Below are 27,327 nucleotides of genomic sequence, written 5' to 3' on the forward strand. Positions count from 1 at the left end.
AAACAAAGTGGTACTGCTGCACTATTGCGTGAGACATCTTTAATTATATGGGATGAGGTTGCGATGACACGAAGAGAGTCTGTAGAGACACTTGATAGATCGTTACAGTATATTACTGGATGTGATCTACCATTTGGGGGTAAAGTAATAGTATTCGGAGGGGATTTCAGACAAGTTCTGCCTGTTGTTCCCAGAGGTACTAGAGCACAAATTTGTGACGCCACTTTACTTCGATCCTATATATGGGATAATATAAAGATAGTACGGTTGAAGCAGAACATGAGAGCCCAGAATGATCCATGGTTCTCGCAATTTCTATTAAGAATTGGTGATGGAATAGAGAAGACCTTCCCAAATGACTATGTGGATCTGCCGGATGACATTATGCTTGAGTATAATGATGATCAGTCTATTGATACTCTTATCGACTATGTGTTTCCGGATCTAGCTAAGAATTGCACCTCCGTCAGTTACATGTGCGAGCGTGCTATCTTGTCAACATGAAATGAGTATGTTGATAGCCTCAACGCGATGATGATTGAAATTTTTTCTAGAAATGAAAAGGTTTACTACAATCATGATTCCGTAGATGATGACTCAACTAATAACTATCCTTTTGATTTTCTGAACTCAATTACTCCAAATGGTCTTCCTCCGCATGAGCTTAAAATTAAGAAGAACTGTCATGTCATACTCCTTCGAAATTTGGACCCTCATCATGAAATGTGCAATGGAACTCGACTTATAGTGAAGGCTTTTGAGGACAATGCAATTGATTGTGAAATTATAAATGGACAGCATGCTAGTAATCGAGTTTTTATACCAAGAATTCCTTTGTCTCCATCAGAAGATATTTCACTACCTTTCAAGTTCAAGAGAAAATAATTTCCAATAAGAGTCAGTTTTGCAATGACTATAAATAAAGCTCAGGGTTAAACTATACTAAATGTTGGGATCTATCTTCCAGAGCCTGTTTTTTCTCATGGACAGTTATATGTTGCCTTATCAAGAGGTGTTTCCCGTTCAACTACATGGATGCTGGGTAAACCGAACAAAGACCTTGATCCCACCGGCAGAAGAACCAAAAATATTGTTTTTAGAGATATTCTACAGTGTTCAAAATAGAGCCATTTTATATTTTAATGAAGGTATCTCATACTTTTTTTAATGTCAATCCTGTTGGTTATCACTAATACAGCCAATCTGATTTGTTTTTTTATACTTCATTTAGAGGAGTCTTCGCATTCATCAATTACTTTTATCCAAAGCGGTACCCATGGCTTGTACACCTTGAAGGTTAAATTTGGTACTCTTATTCTTTTTTCACAATTATAAATGTAATTAATATTTTTAAATGTACTGTTCAAAAATTCGAAGTGGATTGCGAATGGAAATTGTGCGACAAGATGGAATAAAAATTGCACTTGCTTCATGAGATGATGAGATTAGAAAGTTAGAATCAAACTCATACAACTATCTTTGGTGCGCCGGTTCGTTGCTGGATGTGCATGAGTACATGCTTAATAGTCTCCAACTCCAGGGCATGAATAAGATATAATATTTGTTTACGTGTCGTGGTCGTATCAAGTTAGATAACAATGTTAACATCTATATATATTTCGAATTCGAATATTTTGTCTACTTCGCGTTGCTTATTTTCACCATATAAATATAAATACTTTTTTAAAAATGCTTGTTCCAACTAAATTTTATTATAAATCATATTTTTAATAACATTGTTCTTGAAACACGTGTGTGCCTCATGTGCACCCTACAGTTTTAATAAGTTCCCTTCCCGATATGAGCGAACAGGGGTTTAATGGGCATGTAGCTCGAAGCCTCGAAGTGAAAATTTAGCAGCCAGTCAAAGGTAGAGAGGAGTACACTCACGCAAGAAGCGTTGCCTCGCAACGGCGTGCCGACGTCGCCCTCTCCGCCCAGCTAGCAAGCGCGCCTCAGCAGTGGCTGCCTATAAATACCGCGCCAGGACGCGCTCCATCCCGTGCACCACCGGCCCACACACCTCACTCCGCCTGCGCTTGTGACGAGAGCCAGAGATCTAGGAGGAAGGCAGCAAACGAAGGAAGCGGGAGGAGTCCGTACGAGACAAGAGCGCGCCATGGCGAAGGCGGTGGCGGTACTGGTGGCGGTGCTGGTGGTGGCGGCGGCGGGCGCGGGCGGGGCGGCGGCGCAGCAGTGCGACGCGTCGGGGCTGGCGGTGTGCGCGCGGGCGATCATCGGCGGGGCGGCGCCCACGGCGGCGTGCTGCTCCGGCCTGCGCGCGCAGCAGGGGTGCTTCTGCCGGTACGCGCGCAACCCGGCGTACAGCCGCTACATCAACAGCCCCGCCGCCCGCGGCGCGCTCACCGCCTGCGGCATCGCCATCCCGCGCTGCTAGAGGCGCCGGGGCGCCGTGTCCCCGCGCGTTCCGCCTCGCTTGCTCGCGCGAGTGCGAGTCGATCTGTCTGGGTTTCCCTTGTCCGTGTCGTGGTGTGGCGTGTGGATTGAATCAATGAAAATTGTGTGAACCGGTTGATCGTGCAGTGTGTGCTGTAGCTTAGCCGATGGATGCATGTCGATCGGCGGCCTATTGTATCTGTTGTGCTTGAGATGGAGAGTACTTTAATTACTGCAGAGTGATGAACTGGTGCTACTGTTCTTTCTTAGTGTTACTGTACGTGCAAACTCGCCTTCCTGGCCAAAGATTACCGACCGTCTTGTACTGGCTAAAGATCAGAGTACCACCGTAACTTTGTATTTTGAGCAGTAATAGCAGTGCAGCACAACTGCACAAAGATGCTAGAGCCGGAACTGGAACCGGAATGCAGAGAGACAATGAAGCTGAGTCGCTGACTGAGCCTGTGCCGTTGTTTTGCTGTTACGGTCTACGGTCTTTCAGATCGTTGTCTCACCTCACGTGAAAGATGTTCTTCTTTCGCCGGGGCCCGGGGGGCAGTCATGGCAGACGGCGATGGCGGCGCCACAGCAAAGCATTGAAGATTTCATTTAACACCAAATAGAATCCTGTCCATGAGCCACTCGTTATGATCATATTCGTAGAATTGGGGAACTACTGAATCCACGTCCAACTTCAGAAAACTCGAGACCGTCAGCGTCGGAAGGCATGCCATGGAGGATCAGCGAAAGAAGAAGAAAAAACAACCCCGCTAAGCACATCGTGTCGTGTGCTTTATTTCATCTGAACCTGATGGAAGGCACCGATAACACGAACGTCGAACCCGTTAGCAGTTAGCATCAGACCAGCAGTAGTAGGATGCCAGGAGTAGCAGGAACTGGTCAGCGCCAGTTGCCGGAAGGAGGAAGCCAAAGGAAGGCACACCGCGACGGCGCGCGGAAGAGGACGAAACGAAACGGACGCGGTTACTGGCGCTGGGCTGCTGGCCCCGGGCGGGCCGGTCGCATGTGCGTACGCGGACGCGGCGCTAAGTAAAGGGGCCGCTCGGTGGGCTCTGCGTAGGCCTTTTTTATCTAGGTTTACGGCCCATGTTCACAGCGGTGGTGCTCGGAAGAAGCAGCTAGCCATGCCGGCATCCGTGATGCTCGCACGGAAATCCATCTGCAAAAAAATGCTGCCAGTTTGAGTGGAGTTTTATGAGAATTTTATGGACATTTAATTTATTGATGTGGCAGAATATTTATGAGGAAAGAAGACAAAGTTTTGTGAGAGGAGTTTCATCCCCATAAAACTCATCTCATCCGACTCGGTTACCTAGTTTTTGATCTATATAACTGTGCAATAAAATCATGCATTAAGACTGGCCTTATCAACCAGCCTTATCAACCAGGACGATTTGCGCGAAGCACCAAAATCCACACTGATTATTGTAGTCAGGAACTTGGGTGTTGGAACAAGAAGCAGGAAATATGGGTAGACAGGCGCTAGGGCCTTTTTGAGATCAAACTGTCACACCACTCTTCTCATTTTCCTTTTCTTCACAGCAGTTATCAGATACCGTGAGAATTATACAGCACAACACACTCTAGAGAAGGTAACACGACTATTGCAACTTATATTACTGCACGCACACCAATGGGAGATGAAGAAAACAAAAAAAAAGAATATTATTGTGACGAGATCTACATGCTGTGTACTGTGACTCTGACCGACCACACCACCGGCACCCCCTGCTACCCGGGGTGTGCCTGCCAGTATGGCCTCCGCGAAGCTCTGGACTCTCCGTCTTCCAGTCGCCCGCCTGTACAACGTCCTTCGGGGTACCGTCTAAATCTTTGTAGCTACAGTGTGAGTGAGCTCGGTTGAGCGGCGTTGCCAGCTGTCACCGCTGGGAGTTCTTCAGCGACCGCACCGTCATCACGAGCTGCTGCCGCTCGCCCTCCACCTCCGCGAACCGCAGGCTGATCTCGGAGTAGCGCTCATGCAGCTCCTTCAGCTCCTCCTCCATGGCTTTGTTCCTCTCTTTCAGAGAAGCCAGCTCTTTTGATGACTGCTCGGCCGCGTTCCTGAAATTGTGTGAATGGTTGCCGGTTCCAGGGCATGTGAGTCATGCATCATGTGTTTCTGAACTGAAATGGCATGGTCAGATTTTTGCTGTACCTCATGGCTTGCCCGTTGCAGTTGCAGTCACCTTCCGCGTTGTGTCTGTTGGTGCCTGCCAGCGCAGTAGTGCTCCCAGTGGAGCTGGTATTGTGCTTGACACGCTTATGATTAGTGTGTTGATTGTCCTACGAAAGTACAAAACAGAGCACTTTGTAAAACTTTCTAGACAATAATTTATCATTACGGTCTAAGCCATTCTATGTAAAGGTCCAATAGCTCAATAACGAAAAGTAATATATCATGTTCTCGTCAGTGGGGACCTCTATTTGAAAAGCTATTCCCCAGCCTATGATGACAAGGAGGCTGGTCCGCTGGTGGATAATAGAACTAAAGCAAAATTTGTCTTCCCATGTGCATAAAGACAGGAATCATGAGAATTCTTCATGACAGGTGCCGATTGTTACTTTTCATGAGTTTCACAGGATGCTCACCCTGCTGCTGACTTAAATGCCTACTCGTTTGGATGAGTGCTCAGCAAGCAAATGTTCTAAGAGTTGCATTTTTTTAGAGTTTTCCATTGATTGTGCTTGGAGCATTGCAGTTGTTCACATTATCAAAAGCCTTTTAGATTATAGATAAGAGTTTTGCTCTGGTGGTCCCTTCCATGAAGATTGCATGCATATTAAAGCAGCTGACAATTAATTTTTTTTCCAGCATAAAAGAGTATTCCAGCAGACAAACCAAATAAATGAACTATATGGACCGAAACATATTTGCTTGGGCACAATTTTACCTTCACATCTGCATTTACACCGTTTGTCTTTGCACCTTCCTTAGTTTCAAGGGATCTTCTTAGCTTCAGCACCTGAGAAGCAAGGTTGTCTTTCTCAGACTCTTTCTTGGACAGCAAAGTTTTCAAGTTCTCACACTGGAGCTTCAATGACCCAATATCTATTTGCAGCTTTCCAATTGTTTCTTCCTTCTCATTCTTCGAGCATTTTAAATAGTGCAGTTCCTCCAAATGCATCTTCACTTGGTCCTTCAGCAATGCAAGCTCTTTATTTAGCGAAGTAATCTCAGCAGCTTTGTCTTGCAATTGTGCATCCTTTTCACTAATTCCAGCTACTTCCTTATCTTTCTGCTCATTCTTTTCGAAGAGTTCATCTCTCTCACTGGATAGCTTGTCGATCTTGGCATTAAGTAGGTCGACTTCTTCTGACAGAGCACTCAACTTTGCCTCATCACATCTTTTTTGGTTCTGGAACTCATCGCTCTTGCTTTTGAGCTCCATCAGTAGCCTGTCAATCTCCTTTGACTTGAAATCCACCAGTGTTATTAACTGTTGAACCTTAACCCGGTGCTGATCCTGAATTGATCCAAGATCTCCTTGGGCCTTTTGAAGTAACTCTTCTAACTGGCTCTTCTGCAACTGCAGCTCTGCAACCTCTTTTCTTGCTTGCACAAGATGCCGTTCATTTGCACTGAAAGCTGAAGATACCTGCGAAGACAACACCTTGAATTCCTCCTGTAGTCGTTCTGCAGTAGTTGCATTGTTCCATCTTATCTTCCTTAGAGCCTCCTCAGCCTTAATGGCCCGTTGCTCTTGTTCCACCTTTGCACTCATTATTTCTGCTATGTCAGCCTCGAAGTTTTTAGCCTGTGTTTGGAGTTCATTATCCAAGCTCTCAACATTGGCTTCAAGATCACTTATTATAGCCAAATGAGCTGAACACTCGTATTGCATCCTTAGTTGCTCCCTCAGTTGTGTTTGCTCCAGCCTCGAGGATATGTCATGGTTCTCTTGCTTCAGAATCTCATAATCCAGTGCAAGTTGCTCCATTTGCATCTCGAGATCCTCACGATCTTTCTTGTACAACTCAATTTCATTGCTCAACTCCATAATTTTCTTTTCAAGCTCAGAGGTAGAAATGTCATCACGCTTCTTTGCAAGTGCATCCAGCATAAACTCGTCTTCCTTCTCTTGTTCTGAACTTGTTTCAGATAAGGCTATCTTGTGTCCAGAATTGTGCACAATTGACAGAGCATGCTCATATTCTACCTCCTGTGGATCCTCATGTGTATCCTCTCGCAAAATGGAAATCTCTCTGTTCTTTTGCTCCACCAGTTCATCAAGATCTTTCACAGCCAGAAGCAGCTCAGAGTTGGATTCCTGCATCTTTTGCAGTTGTACACGAAGATCTGCATTTAGATTCTTCTCATGACCCAGCTCTTGCTTCAGCTCTTCAATCTGTGACCATGGGTCTTCCCCATCTGAGAGCCGTTTACCTGAGCCATTCGAATCATGGATCATCTTCTTTGCCCCACTGAGTCCTTCACATTCTCTTCTGAGTGCATCCCTCTCCTCCCTCAGGCTACTCATCTCCTTGGTGAGGTCTTGCCCACGCCGACTCTCCTTCACAATTTGCTTTCTGAGAGTCTGCAACTCCATATCTGAGACATCCAATTTCCTTGTTAAAGTGGCTATCTCACTTCTTAGTTTCTCCACATCATCCTCTTCCACTCTTAACCCTGCCTCACCAGAATTGCTCGTTGACCCATCTGTGCTAGCATCAGGGGCTGAGCTTCCTGACCAGTCACCAGAACTGGTCAGTGGGTTCCTCAGAGTGCCGTTGTTGGCAAATGGAGAGAGGACATTGCCACTATCCTGAAGAAATGTGTTGTTCAAGCTTGCACTGGTTTTGGGTGTATACCTCTCAGAACTTCCATCTGAACCAGACACCGAAACGGCATCGAAGCTGCTGCCATTGTGGAGATGGCCAACTGGGTCAACCGACATAGCCATGTTTCTTCTTGATGGAAACCTCATCCCTGGAGGTTTCCTTATCAACAATCCATCCTGTGCAAGGAAGATATCAACCATCGGAAGAACATGAGAAAAGCAAACCACATCTAACATGAATGAGTTTTTTCAGGCATGAGAAATCCAGATCTCAAACAAAAAGTGTGATACAGCTAATTATCATTGAGATAAATGTAGGCTTCCTTTGCCCCTTTTTATTTAGCAATCTTCTTTGTATGCCAAAAGGCCTCTTTCTTAGCAATCACAAGATGAAACAAAGCAACACAATGATGATGAATCGAAAGAGAAAAAGTTCCCAAAAACTCCCGAAAGACCGCACTTACTTGCACAGGACTCATCGCATCCCCAGCTGCTCTCTCCTTCTCTCTGTCCTCGTCCTCAAACCGGCTCAGCTGGCTCTGCAGCGTAGTCCTTCTCTGCGGAGTCTTTACCACCGGTGGCAAAGCCTCGCCGTTCTCACTGCTGCCACCCGGAGGACAACAACAATCACCAACCAAACAAATGCTTAAGGCTCAAACCACAATGCAGCAGCAATGGCTATAAATCTGGTTGCGATGGCTCAATCCCTAAGGCTCAAATAACAATGCAGCAGCGGCAATGGCTAAAATCTGTCTGGGGGCGAGATGATCCTTAAAGCTCAAACAAACCACAATGCAGCAGAGATGTGTGCGTAGATTAATCCACCACCCAACCCACCTCGCGTCGTCTCCACACCCACCGGCGCCACCCACCACCCGCTGGATGGTCACCTGTCACAGGAAACGAAGCACCAGCAAGCATCAAGATCAAGAAACAGCGAGCACGCCGCCGTCACAGGTCACAAGAAAACGCCACGACCCTTTAAGGGAGGCGAGGAGAGGGATGGGGGGTGAAGAGAGATGGAGATGCTCACGTGCAGCAGCGCGCCGGGGCTGCCCTTGAGCGGGAGCGTCACCGCCGACGGCTTCAGCGCGTCGGCGTACTCCACCAGGTTCACCGTCGCCTCCCCCAGCAGCGCCGCCTTGCTCGATCCCTGCGCTGACGGCATTGCCCGGGTCAATCAAGATCGGTAGCGGAACCGCCGCCGGCGGTTAATGAATCACGAATTAGTTAGCGGCGGCGTCGGCAGGTCGCTTACGGTCTCGTAGACGAGGAACTGGTAGATCTTGTCCTTGCCGGCGGGGAGCTTGGTGGCCTCCAAGATGGGGGCCGCCCACCGGCACGCGCCGCCGGCGACCTCCGCGGGCTCCGACCGCGCCGTCGGCCGCCCTGCGTCCTGCGGCGTCACCACCACCATCATCGCCTCCCACCCCAGCTCCGGCACCTGCACCAAGAACCACCCCCCATCACGCGTCAATAAAAAAAACAAGAAGCAGCTCCGGTTCAGGCCTAGGGAGGGAGGGAGGGAGGGAGGTGAAGCCGTGCCTGCGTGGCGTGGAACTGCAGCTTGAACACGGCCTTGGCCTTGCCGCCCCCGCCGCCGCCGCCGCGCCACCGCGACTTAAACATGTCGGCGCCGCCGCGCTCGCTCCGAGCGAGCGGAACAAACAGCCGCGAAACCGGCTTCCGCTCCCTCCCACCGGGGCTAATCTAGCTGGCTACTCCGTCACGCCTCCGTCGGTGGCGGCATTGTAATGCCGCGCGCAGAAGAAGCCACCGGGCCGCGTGACGCCACCGAGCTGGGCATCGCGGTGCGATGCGGCGGTGTGGGGTGCTGGTGGTTAGTTGGAGCGCGAAGACCGCCGCCGCCACATGGTGGCAGAGCGAGCATAGGGCGGGGGAGGAGTGGGCGAGTGAGGCCACTGTGCAGCTGCGAGCCAAGGGAAGCCAAGGGAAGCACCACGCACGCAGGCGCCTTTGGGCAAAGGCGCGCACGCAGCACAGCAGCAGCAAGGCCGAGGGCCAAGGCAGTGGACACTAGATCTAGAGAGGAGGGGAGACAGAGCTCAACTGGACTCTCTCTCTCTCTCTCTCTCTCTACAGCTCTGCTTTTCCTCTCCCTTCTCTGATTCTCTCTCTCTCTGATTTGGGGTTTTAGGGGATCCTAGAGAGAGAGGAAGTGTGGTGAGAGAAGGTTCTGTGAGGCTATAAAACGGAGGTCAATTGTCTGGAAAAAAAAAGGAGAGAGATGGAATTGATTTCTTGGGTTCAGCTGGGGAGGAGGGCGATTGGGGTCTGGTGAGGAAGTGACGGATTATAAAATCTGAGCCCCCGGCTGCTGCCGCGTTGCTGTGCTGTGCGGCCTTGCTGGTGCCCGTACGAGTGGTGTAGTGGTGTGTCCTGTGCCGCGCCATCGCGTGAGCCTCACAACCAAAATATAACCAATGCGTCAGGGCGTGCTCCCCCTGTGCCCTGCTTCGTGTTCCGGCTCGTGTGGACCTGGCGATGGCTGTTCCTCCGCTGACTGCTCGGATGCCGCCGATGCGCGCTCGATTCTTTTTTGGAGTTCAGTATGTTGGATGCAGTACTTGGATTTGGATCCATGCCTGGCCGCCATGGACCATGGCCATGTGGTGGGGAAGAACTTGCTTGAGAACAAAGTTTCTTACCGGTTACTGAAGGGATGCAGACTTGCAGAGGTTTTCTAGGGAGTGTTGTGAGAGGGAGGGAGTGTGCATGCTGGTCAGCTGGAAGGCTGTGCTGATGTGAGGCCGTGACGTTCAACATTTGGGTGAGTTCGGATAGTGAAGTGTCGGCCGTATACATACTCAAATAGAAAATGCGAAAAAAGGCACAGTAAACATTTGCAAAGGGCTTGTTTGGTTTTCCTAGTGCACACAAGTCGAGAAAAAAATCTTGTATGCATGGAGTGCTAAATGAAGTTTATTTGCAAAACCTTTTTAGAGATGAGTATAGCTTTTCGCGACGAATCTAGTGACGGTAATTAATTGATGGTTGGCTACATTGATACTACAGTAACCTTTCTTTAATCACGTGATCAACGGCCTCATTAGATTTTTCAGGATTCCTAGTGTAGGGATTTTGGAATTAGTTTTGTGAACTGAATTTATTTAACATCGTAATTAGCGGTCAAAGTCTCCTAATACTCTCTAGCTCAGTAACGGCCAAGTTGTTCTAATCAACGAGCGTGGTGACGGTAGCAGAGTAGCAGCAGATCAGAAAACGATTGATAGTACTAGAGTTTGTACTGGCATGACTTCTTTCATACGGTGTCGGCCAACAAAATCCAAGAACCGCTGGTGCGATGAATGAGTTGCCAGTAGTTTAATGCCGCGGCGATTCTTTTTACAGCTCTATCGACTTTTGTACGCATGCAGACCGGTCAAACTGAGGCCGTGTTTGGTAAACTGTCCCATCAAGTTTACATAAAAAAACAAACGTCTGCATGGAGTATTAAATGTAGTCTATTTGTAAAATCTTTTCAGAGACGGGTGTAACTTTTTGAGGTGAATCTAATGACGGTAATTAATTGATGATTTGCTACAGTAATGCTACAGTAACCATTCTCTAATCGTGCGGTCAAAGGCCTCATTAGATTCGTCTCGCGATTTACACGGAGGGTTGTGGAGGTGGTTTTGTAATTAGACTTCATTTAATACTCTAAAATAGTGGTCAAATGGCTAAAAAGTTTTCGCGAAATTTTTTACACCCTCAACCAAACACGGCCTGAAACGGTTGCAGATCGACACTTCCAAATCCGACAATTTAAAATACTTCACGGCAATATCCAGCGCGTACAACCGACCCGAAACTTTTCAATAAATCAACAAATGGGTGCCACCGAAATTGCTAGCCCCTCCTTTCTAAATTACTAATTCGATTGATCGACCACTTATCTTATTTAAATATTTGCGCAAAATATAACTTCTTTTTGTTGCGGTTTGCTTTATTAATATTTTTTAAAGAATAATTTAAATTTAATTATTTTATATAATTTTTTGAATAAGACGAGTGATCAAATTTGTGGTCAAAAGAGGCAAACGAATCGGAACTGAGGAAGTAACAATGTTAATGTAGCCCGTGCGTCGAGATTCGCGAGATCTTTGCTAAAATAGCATGAATGGGCAATGGGACATCATGACCAACTCTAACCCAACCCAAGTATCCAACGTACTCCTACCCATGTTGCTCCCCAGGAGCCATGCGCCCATGCATATCAGGATATGCAACTACGCAAGCCAACAAGGTGGAGTAGACCAGGAACGTCCTCAGGTGAGGCTACCTTTTTGTCCATGGCGGGATACTACCCCTACGCTACGCAGCGGCATCTGGCGGCGGCAGCCTCCGGGAGGGAGGGAGGGAGGCCGGGAGAGTGAGAGACCTCTGCTCGGCGAAGCACGCGGCCCCCACGCGGCGGCCATCGTGGTGCCGGGCCTTTGCGCATGTGGGCGTGTGTGCCCTCGGGCCTCGGCTGCTCGGCGCCCCCATTTCCTGCGGTCCTCGCGGTTCCAACTTGGCACGCGCGCCCGCCGTGGTGGGGGCATCGCATCCTGGCAGCCCGTTCCACGCGCCTGCCACATGATCTGCTTCCGACCCGCTGCCCGTTCTCCGTGGACACGGTACACCGTAGTACGTCCAGCAGAACGTCTCGTCCCTCGACCCGGCAGGCGTATCCAGATTCCAGACGCGACGCGTCCATCCAAGGCAGGTGGAGTACCGTGGTAGTTGCTGCACGGATCGAACTGCTCCTGTTTTTTTCTGACGAGGGACGATGACTGAGCACGAGCAGCATTTTGTTATCCCTGACCGCTCAAATTCCCTCCCCATGGGTAGGTGATGCCTTGACACAGCCTCAGAACATGGTTTTTTTTAACAAATTTTGTCATAAATATTTATGAACATGACAAATGTATGCTTTCATGGTACTGAATTGGAAGACGAATATACACATAATTTAGTCGCTAATTTTGTTCCTAGCTTTCCGTCCTTGGGCTCGAAGCATCACGTGTACAAAAACGTGGCAAACATCGCATTCTCCCGCAAAAACACGCGAAACTAACTTGTGACCAGCATTCAAGAACTGTTGACTTTGCCAACCCTAAAATAAACTGTCACTTATTTGAGACCGGACGGAATAACAGGCGCCGGGAATGTCATAGAAAAACCTCACATATCCTATTATTGTTGCAAGGAGTACTTGGCGTCGATATTTTTTAGAAAAATTAAGTCGTCTCTCGTCTGGCATATGCTCGGCACAACCACGCCCACACCTCACCAGCTATCATCTGTTGGTGCTCGTCCTTTCTTTCTCTGCAGCCTGTCCCGTTTTTTTTGCACTCTGCCTTGTCTCATGACAGAGCACCCATCGTATCCTCTCGTTCGTCTGACTTTCCGCGCGTCCCGAAAAATCCGCGTATCTTTCCCCTCAATCATCTGCTCCGGTTTTCTTCTTCCATCGTACTAAAGCCGACTTGCGGGCCCTCATTTTCCTTCTCCTTCTTTTTTAACACGCACAAAATGCGTTCCTGCGTCGTCGAGCACTCGCCACTCGCACAGCCTGCACGCATCAGTTCTTGTCGAGCAGGCTGATGACCAACCCTACTACTGCCTCTGTTTTAAATTATAAGACATTTTAAAAATTTTGGAGAGTTAAAACAATCTCAAATTTGACCAAGATTATAGAGAGAAATATAAAAATTTATAATATCAAATTGATGTACTATGAAAATATAACTAATAAAAAATCTAATAGTACTTAGTTTATATAATAAATTAGGCGTATAGCCCGCGTATTTGCGCGGCTAGTATTGAAATTTCAAAAAATTTCATGTCGTTGAATCCTTACTTAAAGGTTATACTATTTTTTTACCACACATCATCCTGTTTATTATCGTAAATTATGTCTTATTGTTGATTAAAACAATTCAACTATAATCTACCTATAATAACAATTTGATTTGTTGAGATTTAATAATATTATGTAGATAATTATTCTTATTTTCATTTTATTTTGATTGATTGTTGTTAGCTTTAGTTTTTATTAATAGTATAATAGTATATATTTGTAACTGATACATAGCTAAATGATATTTTATATTTAATTTTTCATAATGGCATTGGTGGGTGATTTTTAATTAGGCACAAGGGTATTTTAGGCTAATTTTTATCGTAATGGCAGTGGTGGGTAATTTTTATTTTTCTATTTTTCTCCGATTAACGTGGGAATTTCTAGGCATTGAGAGCGAACGTGGAGGCTCTGTTTGCTAGCTAAATAATAAGATATTAGATGTTATTAATCTATTATATAAATTTGGTCAAATATAAAAAAAAATTGACTCTCCAAAATTGTTGGAATGTCTTATAATTTGGAACGGAGGAACGTTGATCAAAGATCAGGACCAGTTCGGGGCGGGGATGGCTAGTTTACGGGCGACCGTAGGGAGGAGTACCCTACGGTCGATCTTCCGACCATTATGTTTTTTTCCTTTTTGGATAAAATTTTGTTGTTTTTTGATAAAAAATCAGAAAAGAAATTCAAAGAAAATTTTTGAATGGCGAAAAGTTATGAAAAAAATCAAAGAAAAAAATTTTGGAGGCGGAAAATTTTTCTTGATAGAAAATTTTTTCAAAAAAAATTGAAAGAGAAAGATTTACAAAATCAATTGAAAATAATTTGAAGAGGAAACTTTTACATCCAAAATAAAAAAACTTTTGTTAAATTTTTTTGTATCAAACAAATAAAAAAGAGAAAAAGAGAAAAAAAATACCGGCCCCTCTGTTCCCCGCCGCCGGCCCCGCCGCGCCGCGCCTCCCCGCTGCCTCCCCGTCGCCGCTCCTCTCCGAGGCGGGCCCGCCGCCGCGCCTCCCCGCTGCCGCCATGGATCTGGCCTGGGGGAAGGAAGGGGAAGGGAAGAGGAAGGGGATCGGGATGGGAGAGGAAGAGGGAAGAGACTAGAGAGTGCGGGAGTGAGGGGGATGCGGGAGAGGACGGATCGACCGCGAGTTTAGGGCGGGGATCTAGGTTAGGTTAGGTCAGGCCCAAATGGCCAAAGGGGAAAGAAAGATCGGGCAGGTCCGTCCATCCAATCAGCAGGGACTTCCTTGCCGTTACCTGCCCATACAGGATCTGCTGCCCCTAAAAAAAATAGAATTTGTTTCCCCGTTCCGTTTCGTTCAAAAAAAGGAAGCTTGCGTTGCATTGCATCACTCACTCGCAGGTGGGCCCGACGACCTTTTTGGTAGTCGACAATCAAGCATCGAATGCTCACTAGCCGTTCGAGCGCCGTCGTGCCGTGGCAGCCTAGGCTGTTGTCCTCTCGCCTTTCCCCGGGGGCCAGTGACCGGCGGGCGCCGGCCGGCCGCTGCATCTCGATCTCCTGCCGCCGTTGATTTCCCGGTCGGTCCTGGGCGCCGGCCGCCTGCTGTTCGGTTGGTCTGCATTGATTAAGCCGGCCTAGGGCTAACTAATTGCGTCGAGTGATTGGTCCCAGCCGGCAGCCGTGACCGGCCATCTCCCCCAACCTGAGCTGAGCTCGACCCCGCCGCCGACTTGCTTGTCTGCTTTTTGGCTTGGATCACTGGTCAGAAGTACTAGTTGTTTGAGAAAGCATGATATAGTTTGAATAAAAAAACGCTCTGAAAATTCTTGAGACTCGATTATGAAATAGCGCGAGACCTCTCTCTGAATTTTTTTTTGGACCTCGGCGAGACAGACGACAATGCTGCCACTGCCAAGCTGTCATCCATATCGATGGAGGGGACCTCTCTCGTTCGCGGCATACAGCTAACAGTGTTTTTCTCTCACACCAAACTAGTACCCGTCAGCAATAACTAGCCAGTCAACAGTATTTTTCTTTCACAATAAATCAGCACCAGCCAACAGACAAAACACAGCCAACATACAGAAATTATTTCCGTGACATCCCTCTGCTTTTTTCTACAGACGTAAACGTTCGATCCAGGAGGGGAGGGTACGCCAACCTTCACTTTAATAGAGGTTCTCGGAGTTATGGCAGCCATTCATTCAATCCTGGCGCGGTGCGGGCGCACAAACTGTACAGTCAATCCTGGCGCGGTGCGGGCGCACAAACTGTACAGCACGGCACGGGCGCACGGCGGGGCTGGGGGCACGGCGACTGTTACATTGTGATCCAAATTTTAGTAGGAGATTGTTGGAATTTGGATTTGTACATTAAATATTTTAGTTATTTCAAATAAATCTCAAAAGCTCATGTGGTGCAAATTTTTAATCCCACGTTGCTAGTGGAAGTTGAGGAGATCATGTGACTCTTCTATATATTTAACCAATAGGTTTTACTGGAGAACATCAATCCGATTATTCCTCTTATAAACCGCCGCTAATCGTTGTAAACACACATCCGATATAATTAAGATTTGCTGGCTGGCGCTCATGATTTTTCTCTTTCGCATTAGAAGAATTTTTCACATTAAATTCTCGGCGATCAATAATCGTAACCCCCCCCCCCCCCCCCCCGCGCCGCCGCCGCGCGATCGTCCCATGCATGTCGCTCGCTCCCATCTGCTGGTCCGGTGTCCGGGGAGAGCAGGGCTGGCCGGGTGAGTAACTGGCGATTAAGGAGAAGGGTTTAGGTGATCGAGCAGTGTGTTTTAAAGGTAAGTAAAAGGTGTAGCTTCAGCCGTGGAGCGTCGTCCATGGATGGAAGCAGAGTGAGCTGCGAGCCTCCAAGACTCCCAGTCCAGATCTGCCAGAGGCAGCTAGCTACCTACCGATGACGGCTGAGGCGCCTCCGCCGACAGTGGTTTTCGGTCGGTTAACGTTGGCCCGCCCCTGCTTTCCCTGTCCAACCAACATGCTTGCACTGCCACATCGTGCTGGAGCTGGAGGGTCGTTATGCCTAACCAGTAACCACGACAATGCATGGCTGGCCAGCACATGAGTTGAGAACCTACGATGTACGTGTATAGTAGTACCCCCCACCCCCCCCCCCCCCCTCCCTGCTGCTGACAACGCCGTGTCATGCTGACAGGCAGGCCCCACATCGTCCTCGGGTTTGCTTGCAACGGTGCTCTGCACCCGTATGCAGGTCAAAGCTTGTCAGCTGCATGGACGCAGGGTGGCAGCTTCGCGGGGATGCGTACAACAAGAGCAGGAACGTAGCCTGTGCTTTTTCCTTTTTCGTTGGCCCTCTTTTCCGCCATGTGATCGACCAACGGCGGCGAGCAGTAGCAAGGGCGGAGCACTGCCTCAATCCGTCCGCTTTGTGTCTTTGGCCCTTCCCACCCCGTAAACGCAAAATTTTACGAAGGAATCTTACTAGTTTGAAGTACTAAATGAAGTCTATTTACAAAACTTTTTGCATAGATGAGCTGTAAACCGCGAGACGAATCTAATGAGTCTACTTAATCTATAATTTGTAGCGGTGATGCTACAATAACCATTCAATAATTATTGATTAATCATAGATTAATTAGCATCATTAGATTCGTCTCGCGATTTACAACACATCCGTGAAAAAGTTTTGTAAATAAACTTCATTTAGTACTTCAAATTAATAAGATTTTGTCGCAAAATTTTTTTGCGTTTACATCTCACATCTCACGGGAACTAAACACAGCCTTTATCTGGGCAGCTGCGGCGTCGCCGTCGATCTGTTAGCGAGGGCGAGGCGTTGGGTTACTTGATCAGCAATCAAGGCACCTCGGCAGTCGGCAATCGAGCGAGCTAGCGGTACCACCTCCATACCTCGGCCCTGCTGACATCTGCCTCCGGTCTAATCCAATCCACAAGGAATCTCCAGCTCCTACAGTACAATCATGTGGCAGTCAATTGTTATCTGTAGTATAAGTACACGAATCTGAGTTGCTGCCGAAAAAAATCTATGAAATTGTTTCTTTCCACTTCCAGATAAGTGAGTGGCCGTTGTTTGTTTTAAGTTTTGACAATATTTTAAATTGCGGGCTAATTCTCTACTATAGTGGTCGTAGCACTAGCTCTGCGAAACCGCTATAATGCTGTTATAGCCTGCTATTTAAAATATTAGTTTTAAATTATTTCTCATCTAGATTTATAATGTAGCTCATATAGTCTTACACATGGGTATAAAGATTATAATCTAGAATATATAATCTATACATCCGGATTATCATAATTCCCATATACGGTCTTGAGCTGTTGCGAAGATTAAATGAAATATCGAATCATGATCGATCATCACAGAATAAATGCTCCAACACGAGTTCACCCTCGGAAAAGATCATTACACTTGGCGTCGGTGACCGTTTTGGCTGGCCGGTCACCAAGGGACCCATCTTCTTTTCTTTCACAATAAATGATTAGCGGCCCCCCGTCACTAATCCCATGGTCCATACTAGCTTTGCTGTTGTTGGGATGTTGGACAGCCCAATAAAGACCGATGTACTATACTGTAGTATCTCCCAAAGGATGAAAGATGGATGCACTGTTCCACTTTTGTGGTCGCTAGCTTTGCTTGATTGCTTGCTCCGTTTGTTTTCCTTTTAGTAAATCGCAACGGTTGACACTAACAGCTCCATAATGCGTCCTAACAACACAAGAATACGACTTTTTTGTTTGTCAGTGGCGCATGACTCATATTTTCACGTACTAGTACCGGAACAAAAGAAAGGCAGAAAAAAAGAAGTAAAGTCAAAGCGGTGGGCGTGGATTTTTTTGGAATCTCTCATTGATGCCTCGTTGGGTGGTGGCGTGTTAGCAGAGGCAGGCAGAGCAGAGCAGGGTAGTTCCTGCCAGCCCAACGGTCACTTTTCCAACGGGCACCCAGTGGGTCCTACTTTTTTTTATCCACTGATGAGATTGTAAAACTCTCCCCCTCTCATTTTTGCTTTTCTTATCTTTTTCCGCATTTCATATTCCCGTGATTGTTATCATTTGGAAAAGGATGGTTCACCGACAGTAATCCTTCATTGACAAATCCTGACGATCTGCCGTTGCCGGGGTAGGTGCAGTGCAGAGGTTGGATTCGGAAATGTTTGAGTACAATACCATGAGGACAGACAGTGACAGGAGGAGGGCTGCAAGGGCTTTATTTATTGAATTGTGTTCTCAGCGATTATGTCAGGCCATTCTACCAGGCATTTTTTTATGCTCGTTGTTAGTAGTCGTAGCTTTTTCCAAGTATCTCCAGCTGCATGAGTAGCTCGTCAACTGCATTCTAGAAACCTACTAAACGAGTCCTTTTTAACTTGCTGATATTTTTTTAAAAAAAATCTAAACTTCAAACGAGCCCTTGTGCAGCTGTATTAAAATAAATACTAAATGAATTATGAAAGGAGATAGGATAGATAACGGGATCATGGAATAATTCAGGCCACGTAATGCAACCCCCTCGGCACAGGCAAAGGCTGTGTTTAGTTCTTTTTGCAATTTTTTAAAAGAATCTTACCAATTTGAAGTACTAAATGAAGTCTATTTATAATTTTTTTTGCACAGATGGGTTGTAAATCGCGAGACGAATCTAATAATGCTAATTAATCCATGATTAATTAATAATTAGCGGATAGTTACTGTAGCATCACTGTTGCAAATCATGGATTAAGTAGGCTCATTAGATTCGTCTCGCGATTTACAGCCCATCCATGTAAAATTTTTTGTAAATAGACTTCATTTAGTACTTCAAATTAGCAAGATTCTTTTGTAAAATTTTGTGTTTTTGTGTTTACGGGTAGTAACTAAACAGGGGCTAATTAGAACGGAAGGTTAGCTCATGGCGTATGCTTTGATGAACCAATAATTGAACCCAGAGATACAATACAATTTTCAGTAGATGGTCCTACTTTTTTCTGATGACACCATTGTTACAACGTGTTACTGTGATGCGAGCAAGTATGCTCTGACCTTGCATGTACTACTACACTGTGGACTGGACCGAGGGGCAGGCTTCAGTATTTGCATCGTCGGCAAGCAAAGCATTGAAGCCCGTGCATGAGCTGGCAGCCAAATTTATGGCTCTCCTCCCCTCTCGGCACTCTACATGAACCGGGAGACCGGATCAAATTTGCATTGCCAGCACACCAACGGTTCACCCAGCAAGCAGGCTGAAGGCCTACAGCGTGCCCACGCGGCCGTTCCGCAGCGCCCGCAGGTAATCGGCACTTGGCAGGTTGGCTCCGCCGCTTGCGCCCGTACCCCGTACGGCACAGGCGATCGATCGGTTCCTGAATGAACGCCGATCGAACGGAATTAAGGGGGTGTTTAGTTATTTGAAAATTTTTGGTACAAATATCGCATCAAATATTTGATCAGATGTTGGCAGTGATTTTCGGGCACTAATTAAAAAACTAATTTCAGAACTCGCTCTTGGAAACCGCGAGACGAATTTTTTAGGCCTTTGACCGCATCATTAGTACATATGGGTTACTGTAGCATTTATGGCTAATCATGCACTAATTAGACTCAAAAGATTCGTCTCGTCGATGTACAAAAATTTTTGGGTAAAAATTTTTGTACCTAAACGGGCTTTAAGGAGCAACCGCAGCGTGTACCGCCGCTCATTGCAATCCAGCCAGCCTGATCCGCGACAGGGCAAGCATTTGCTCCAACAGTCTACTACTGCTCTAGGCCCTACCTAGGCTAGTCACAATCTCTAGCGTTTCCCCTCCCCCTTCTCCGGGCATCGTACTGTAGTAGATTCGTAGTCCTCCCTACTGGCACTTTGGCCGTGCAGTTTTTTCCAGCTCGTCGGCGGCGACCAATCCGGATGTCCGATCCGAGCAGATACGATCTGTGACCGCACCGCCAACACGCCACGGTCTCGAATAAGGACGACGAGCAAGTAAAAACCCCCCACGACAACCCAACCAGCGACCTTGCTGCCGTGGTGTCCAGCTCGCTGCACTGCAAGCCCGCACCGCACCGCGCTGACGTGTAGCGGCTCGCCGGCCGGCAGCCGCAGCGCCGTGGTGCGATCGATGGGTCCCGGCCTGCCTTTTTTTTTCTTTTCCCCGGGCGATCGGACGTGCGCCGCCGCCATAATTGTCTTGTCTCCGGCCGGGCGCCACGGACTCGCGCTTGGGCTGTACGGGCGGCCTACGGCGCCGTGGCGGCTGACGCGGCGCTGCCTGCCACGGACGGGGCACGTAGCTCATCAGTCATCACTCCGCCGATCCCATCGGGGAGCCTGCTCCGTCCGCGATCATCATTCGCTCACGCCGTAGTGCGATCTCGCAGCTGGAAATGGAATTGGATGGGTCGTGACTCGTGAGCAGTCAGCTCCGGGAAATCATATGTGTGTGCGCGCCGATTGAAAGTACTAGGGAGAACGGGAGCACGGGAAAATTTTACAGCGATCGTGAGAGGGCTGGTGTTGGACCGGTCTCTTTTCGTTTCCGTTACTGCTATTCCGCTGGCCCCATAAGGCTAAAAAGTAAAAAACAAAGGAAGCGAGGAAAAAGAGCAAACACGCAGCAGGCCCCCACGGTTCTTTCGCGAAAGTTGACAGTGAACCGCATCATCATCGATCGCTGCTCTTTTCTCCCAGCCTCAGAGCTCGGAAGGTGACATGTTATTGTTGCTTTCATTGGCTATCAGCCCACTTTTTCTCGTTTCCAAAAAAAAAAATCCTGGCAAGCAACTCATCATCCCAAATGGAGACCGACGCGGGGGATTTGTTGCGCTCGTAATCCCGCGGCTTAATTTCTCCCTTTCTGGAAAGTGCCGTGCAGTTGCTTTCTGCCAACGCCGTCGGTCGTAGCACCACCACCACCAGTGTGGCTTCTCAGTAGGACGTTGGTTTCACGGTTGGCAAAGCCTAAGATGGTTGGAGGCATGAGCTACCGGCCGGGCCTGGCCTGCTCTCAGCAGACCTGCGTTTGGATGCATGGCAATGTAGATGTAGCCTTCACATTCAAGAGAGATAAAAAAAATGGCAAAACCTTCTCTATTCTTCTTTTTTATTGTTTATTTGCACCTTCTGCTGCTTTATGCAGAGCTGCGGTTGATCTGCCGCTTAGCTTGCCTTCAAGGTACGAAAGCGCTCACGCGCGCTGTCATGCGTAGGAGGCTTGCGGTTGGAGTTTTGCATGGCTCCAAGCAGAGAAACGAAAAAGGAGAGGTTGAGGGGCAATGAGAACATCTGCAACTGCTTGCTCAGACGCCATGTGTGCCACTTGCTCGTCGTGGTGGTTTTCAGCTCATACGGCCCACTGCACTGCCTGTCGGAGAACATCGCAGCGTGCAGGGACCGGTTAGAACTGCAGAACGAAACTTCATCTCTGTCTGAATTCTGAAACAGTCCAGGATGAAACTTGCAGTGGTGGATGCAAGATTTTCAAATTGGGTGTATGAGGCTGCACAAGAATAACCCGACGAAGAAAACACACAAGTCCATGAAAGCAAATGATGGAGTCAGTGGCGGATGCAGGATGAGAGGCAAGGGGGGCTGAAACAATGGAGATGTTGATTTATGTGAAAATTTAATGGTGATTTGATGCTTTTGCTACAGTGTTTTACGTGTAATTAGGGGAGCTTAGGGGGGCTGGAGCCCCCCTAGCCCCCCTGCTGGATCCGCCGCTGGATGGAGTACATATGAATTTGCATACATCAACCATTAGCTTGATAAATTACTAGGTTTATGAATTTGTGTACAGATATACATGAACCATTAGCTTGGACATGAAGTGAGAGAATTTAAAAAGAATAACGTATGTTTAAAGTAAGAACAAAACTAGGACAAGGTCGTCTAAAAATCATGCAAATTGGACAAACTTGAACAGTCCAGGATTGGACGAGCTTGAACGTGCGGTGCGACACAATCTTGCGTTGACGATGGCGGCCCAGAGGAACAATTTCGGCCCACAAATGAAGTAGACCACACAGTAACTCGAATCTTCAAACAATCCCAACCATAGAAAACTGTCTGAATCAGAGCACCAAATCAAGCGAGATGTTTAGAAATTCCACAAAAAATAACCGCAGAGGAATCAACAAAATTTATATGGGTTCAAATATTTTCGGAAAGATGAATCTCTCAACCTGTTACAAATAAATGTATGGGGTGATCTCATCCCCTACTCGTTTGTGTAATCTATCCGCTCGTGCGGTTTTCTCTCTCTCTCCCATGTATCTGTTCACCTAATGATCAATGAAAGAACAAGGGTCAGTTGGATCCATGCCACTCCAATTTCTTGAAATTGGATCTCATGTTGAAATCCATGCCATTGAGTGGCGTGATTTTCAACATGACACCCAATTTCACGGAGTTGTTGTGGCATGAATCGAATTTTCCCAAAGAACAACGAAGTCCATTTACCATACATTTGCTCTACTCATTCATTCCATTCGCGAGTTCATTCTTTATACAAGCGACAATGCCTCCGACAGGTTAGACGCGTCGGGGGGCGCCTCTCCAACTCTCTCCGGGACAGGATTACCTCCCAGTTGTCAAATCTCAAGACACACAACACCATCTACAGCATAGGGCACCCGACATGTCACTGTCACCTGCTAGCTAATCAGCTAAGGTTCCTCAATCCCATGCAAACAAAACAAAACAATACCAAACAAATCAAGCCAATGATGCTGAGAATTTTCGTGTCCAGTCTAGCAGCAGAGCTAATAACCAGCCCAGTAGCAGAGCTAATATCCAGTCCAGCACCAGAGCTCATACCCAGTCCAGCACCAGAGCTCGTAGCCTGATACTGGATGTTGGAGCGGTAGTAGGTGTTGGGTGCCCAATTGGCGGGGATGACCTGGTAAGCCACCAGCTTCTGGCCAGACTCGTTGGTGATGCGCAGAGAGAAGGGCCCCGTGAGCCGGTGGTTGGAGTCAAGCCTCCAGATGGATCCCCACGATTCCCGCATCGGCGTCCACCACCTGGAGTTGGCCTCTATGAGGTCCACCTGGACCACATCGCCGTCACCGTCTTCAAACTCGACAAGCACCGCCAAGTAGACAGGGTTTGAGCCGTGCTCGATGTGGAAGGTCACCGTCAGCCCGGGGTAGATGCAGGGCACCCTACAGGAACATGCCATGTTATATGTAATTTGGATTAGGCTTGTCCATAGGCATACAAAATCACCAAATTGTAAAGTGGCAGTAGTACTGCTATTTGTGCGAATCTACTCAAACCAATAGTTGTCCTTGAAATTGGTTGAGCGAAACTACAAGGGCTCCATAGCGAAGTAGCAAGATGGTCTATATATGAATCTGTTCGTGTAGGGCCTTGAGATTGGTCGGCCTGTGGTTCTATGAAACGAGCAGTGCGTGTCACGGACCTCCTGAACTGGATGTCAATGATGCCGGCATGGCGGAGTTCGTCATTGCGTCCGGGCTGTGCCAAGGCCCCAAAGGCTGTGCCGCTGAGGTCAAAGTGGTACTTGGCGACCGGGTAGTAGTTCATGTCGGTGATCGCCACCGTCTCTGGGTTTCCGGAGCACACAGGGTGGTTGAGGCATCTTATCTGAAAAGGTCAACAACAATGAAAGGATTTAGTCCAAACCGTGCCAAATCTAGTTTTCTCTCGGTCTATCTCTTTCCATTTTCATGAGGGTGGCCGACAGCACAAAAAAGCTTGTCGACATCCTAGAAATAGCATCTCTGACCAAGTTATGTACCTGGTAGCACGAGCCACAACCCTTGCCATCCTTGAACAGGGGCTGGTTGCCGCACGACGTCATGGCCGAGAAAGGAGGCAGGTTCACGTTCTTGAACCCGCAAGCTCCACCTGCATGCACAGAAGCTTATAGATCGTCCAACAACAATACATGCCATATACAATGTGGTGCCGTGCACCGACATTAATGTACATACCATTGTCGTAGGGGCCAGCGCCGGTTGGCGCACCATACCAAGTGGCCCTGGCAGGCACCCAGTAGGGGTCTGCGGTGATGTCGGAGGCATTGAAGTTGACGATCCTAGTGCATAAGCCATACGAGACAAGGAGGAGGAAGATCAGCGCACCAAGTGTAACCACCGTGGACGAGGCGATCATGGATGCCATCTTACTAGCTATATCTCTTTTGTTGCTAGTACTAGGAAGACATGAAGCTCTCTGTTTCGATGGTCAGAGAGATGCACATTGCAGGATATCCCTTAGTTGGGGTTCACATGGCTCTGGAGCAAACGCAGAGCACCTGATGTCTTTTTGGTGGGGGTCACATGGCTCTGGATCAAATCATGGAAGGAATGGAGGCATCAGGTCAGTCACGCTTGTATAGGATTTGAAGCTAGGGTGGTCCAATAAGTCAATTTTTTTAATATCTCAAATGTAAATTGTCAACTTACAATATAGTACAAGAACAAAAGCTTGTCTTACAAACATCTTCAAATCCACAATTAAGTATAAAATTTGCCTCCTAAAATGCTTACACACTTACAATAGTTCGAATAAGGCAACAATACTATTTCTTCTCAATGTCGGGCTTATGATTTCTAACGGCCCATGAAAGTCTCCCAATGTGCAGATAAGACAACTTTTTCCTTACAGATAAGTCAACTACTAGTTGATTGCAAATTTACATCCCTACTGCCAGCTACCAATGTGCATTCCTAGTTTCTCACAACAATGTTCAATGTGCTACCAATGTGCTACAATTCCTACCATGGCTACCAGGGTGCAAGGCTGCCTGCAAGGTACCTAAACAAGTTACAGACTTACAGTGAACTGAAATTGGTGTGAGCTACCTTGCGTTGCCTGCCGGCTCGCTGCGGGGCGTTGGCTGCTTGCCTGCCGCTCCTCAGATCCTGCTCCACTCCAATGTGGCAGTGAGCCAGAGACCGGCCGAGGGGCGCCGCCGCAAGCCGCGCCTGCGAACCAGCCACCCGCCGCCGCCCGCCGGATCTCCTCCGCGCGGCCGCGCCTCCCTTGCCAGCCGGCGGCTCGCTCCTCCTCTCCGCCCTCCCTGGCTCCCTCCGCCGAGGCGTCGCCCGAGTCGCCGTTGCCGGATGCCCGGATCCAGCAGGGGCTGGCCGCTGGCCGCCGCGCACCGCCAATTTGAATCGGGGAACCCTAGGTCGCCCTCCGCTCCGTGTCACGGTCACGGGTCGTTTGTCCATTCTGTCTGCGATTCGGAATCCCGACGGCCTGGATCGCTTCCGTACCGCGAGAGAATCTTTTTTTTCCTAAAAAAAGCGTTTTATTATTACTTAGAAACAGTGTTACAGTTCTCAACAATAATTTGCTCATCACAGACTAGCACCGTGAACCTCCAAACCACGGAGTGTGTCGTTCTTTTTGCTAATTGTTCAAGCTTATGTGTCACGCGGTTCCGCTCTCTTCTTAGGTCCTGTTTGGGACCGCTTTTCTGAAACTCGCTTATAAGCTGAGCAGGCTTATCTGATAAGCTGCGATCTGGAGAATCTGCTGTCTAGAATAAGCAAGGTGTTTGGCTGTCCTGATTATTGCTGGTAGATTATCTGTCCTGTTTATAAAATGACTGATATACCCCTGAGGCTGATAATACCATTTTTTGTTTGTAACACTGATGTAAAGGCAATTTTCTGCATCTTTTTGAAGTTTGAGATAGAAATCTAGTTCTAGAAAAATATAAAGTACAATAGAAGTCAAATTAACTCTCATTTGATCCATTGAAAATGCTACAAAATACTAAAAATTACAATAATAAATCAACCAACCAAAGCCGAAGCAAGTACATCACGGAAGGCACACATATCTATATCATCCCCCATTAGGCTATCATCTTCTGAAAGGTCTTCGTCAGGAATGTCATCCACATAGGTTATGAAATGTTCATCATTTATGTCAGCTTCTCTAATGAAGTTATGAAGAGCCATACAAGCAACTATAATCTGAGACTGCTTATTAACTGGAAAGCTAGGTACTTTCAAGAGAATGCGCCACTTCATCTTGAGAACTCCAAATGAGCGCTCAATCACATTTCTAAGGGATGCATGATGATAGTTGAACACCTCCTTCAATCCCACTGGGTGGCGGCCATGCTGCCATTCAGGCACATGATACCTTTGACCTTTGTATGGTGCTAGATATCCCTTTCTGTTAGGATACCCAGAATCAACAAGATAATACTTGCCTTGAGGTGGATGTGGAAAGCTTTCCTTGTAGGTGACTAAAGTATCCAAAAATACCCGAGTGTCATGAGCAGATCCAGGCCAACCAGTAACAACAAATGTGAACCGCATATCAAAGTCACAAACCGCCATGACATTTTGTGAAGAATAATGATGTCGGCCAACGTATTTTGGTAGCTCACTTTTTGGCACGGTAACAGGTATATGTGTTCCATCGATGGCGCCTATGCAATCATTGAAATGAGGCCAGAACCTAGCTTCTTGTAGTTTTGGATGAATTGTACGAAATTGTGGATCCTTAGGTCTTATGATGTGAACTGCCAATCTACAAATGCAGCGAAGCACCTCACTGAACTTTCTACTGACAGTTTCTAATGAATGTCCAAATCTATTCTTGAGTTGTCTCAATGATTCAGGTGGACCACATGCCCACAAAAACATGGCTAAGGCTTCCTTGGTACAGATACCTCTACTTGGAGTCAAGCCATAATTCTGAACCAATGTATCATGGAGACGATAGAACACTGACCTTGTCATTCTGAACATGTTGTAGCACTCAACTCGGTCATTTAAAGTGAGTTCAACCCACTGGATCCCAGTCATCCTTGGTATATTGGGATCCACCACCTTCTTCTGTGCACCATTACGTGAGCCCATTAATTCCAATGCCATATATGCAACCATGAAATCCTCATCATCATCTGACACCTCAGTCTCACAAGAAGCATTACATGTGCTCATCTTCACTTGTCACAAAAGTACTGAATTTTTGAATGATATACATCCTGGCATAGCCTGAAACAGAAATTAGAGCAATTAGAATGTCACCAAAAAAATAACAAGTAATGCATGTACAAAAAACACGAAATGACAACTACTAACCGCATTTTGGTCAGCCCACCACTCATCTGAGGCTGAAATACATCCAGTAACAGGATCTCTACCCAATCCCGTGGCTCTCATGTTCAAGGTCTTCCACTGACTATATTTCTTCTTTAGAACATCCCATCTGTTCTTCATTTGGTCTTGGGTGTACGGTCTTTTTGTTCGATCAAAGAACTTCTTCACCAAATTAGCATAACCCACAGAATTCAAGCAATGTTG

General features: G+C 47.2%; 2 protein-coding genes and 1 pseudogene across 3 annotated transcripts; 1 reads left to right on the plus strand and 2 right to left on the minus strand.

Moving 5' to 3' along the window:
* The first annotated feature begins 2,020 nt into the window (after positions 1-2,020).
* LOC120648564 (non-specific lipid-transfer protein 2-like) lies at positions 2,021-2,703 on the plus strand. Its single transcript, XM_039925310.1, has one exon. It carries the CDS (start codon positions 2,120-2,122, stop codon positions 2,396-2,398), a length of 279 nt encoding a protein of 92 aa, XP_039781244.1. The 5' UTR covers positions 2,021-2,119; the 3' UTR covers positions 2,399-2,703.
* Positions 2,704-3,908: 1,205 nt separating this feature from the next.
* LOC120650577 (kinectin-like) lies at positions 3,909-9,483 on the minus strand. 2 transcript variants are annotated; one of them, XM_039927752.1, is made up of 8 exons: positions 8,745-9,483; positions 8,458-8,643; positions 8,233-8,352; positions 8,037-8,089; positions 7,664-7,799; positions 5,313-7,376; positions 4,577-4,704; positions 3,909-4,482 (listed from the first exon to the last, which is right to left on the minus strand). In XM_039927752.1, the coding sequence occupies exons 1-8, from the start codon at positions 8,826-8,828 to the stop codon at positions 4,299-4,301; spliced, it is 2,955 nt and encodes a 984-aa protein (XP_039783686.1). In that variant the 5' UTR covers positions 8,829-9,483; the 3' UTR covers positions 3,909-4,298. The 2 variants fall into 2 exon arrangements, with proteins under 2 accessions (XP_039783686.1, XP_039783685.1); XM_039927751.1 differs by having other exon boundaries at positions 7,664-7,802.
* Positions 9,484-22,481: 12,998 nt separating this feature from the next.
* Positions 22,482-25,193, minus strand: LOC120650579 (annotated as a pseudogene).
* Between the last annotated feature and the right edge of the window lie 2,134 nt (positions 25,194-27,327).

This window comes from Panicum virgatum, chromosome 9K (assembly GCF_016808335.1).
Source record: "Panicum virgatum strain AP13 chromosome 9K, P.virgatum_v5, whole genome shotgun sequence".
Classification (NCBI taxonomy): domain Eukaryota; kingdom Viridiplantae; phylum Streptophyta; class Magnoliopsida; order Poales; family Poaceae; genus Panicum; species Panicum virgatum.

Bases quoted from the DNA above. Each gene is read 5' to 3' on its own strand.
- LOC120648564 (XM_039925310.1), top strand. From the start codon at position 2,120: ATGGCGAAGGCGGTGGCGGTACTGGTGGCGGTGCTGGTGGTGGCGGCG.
- LOC120650577 (XM_039927751.1), bottom strand. From the start codon at position 8,828: ATGTTTAAGTCGCGGTGGCGCGGCGGCGGCGGCGGGGGCGGCAAGGCC. The intron at 8,353-8,457 runs GTAAGCGACCTG...CCGTCAGCGCAG, and splicing joins AGTTCCTCGTCTACGAGACC to GGATCGAGCAAGGCGGCGCT. The intron at 4,483-4,576 runs GTACAGCAAAAA...ACACAATTTCAG, and splicing joins TGCAACGGGCAAGCCATGAG to GAACGCGGCCGAGCAGTCAT.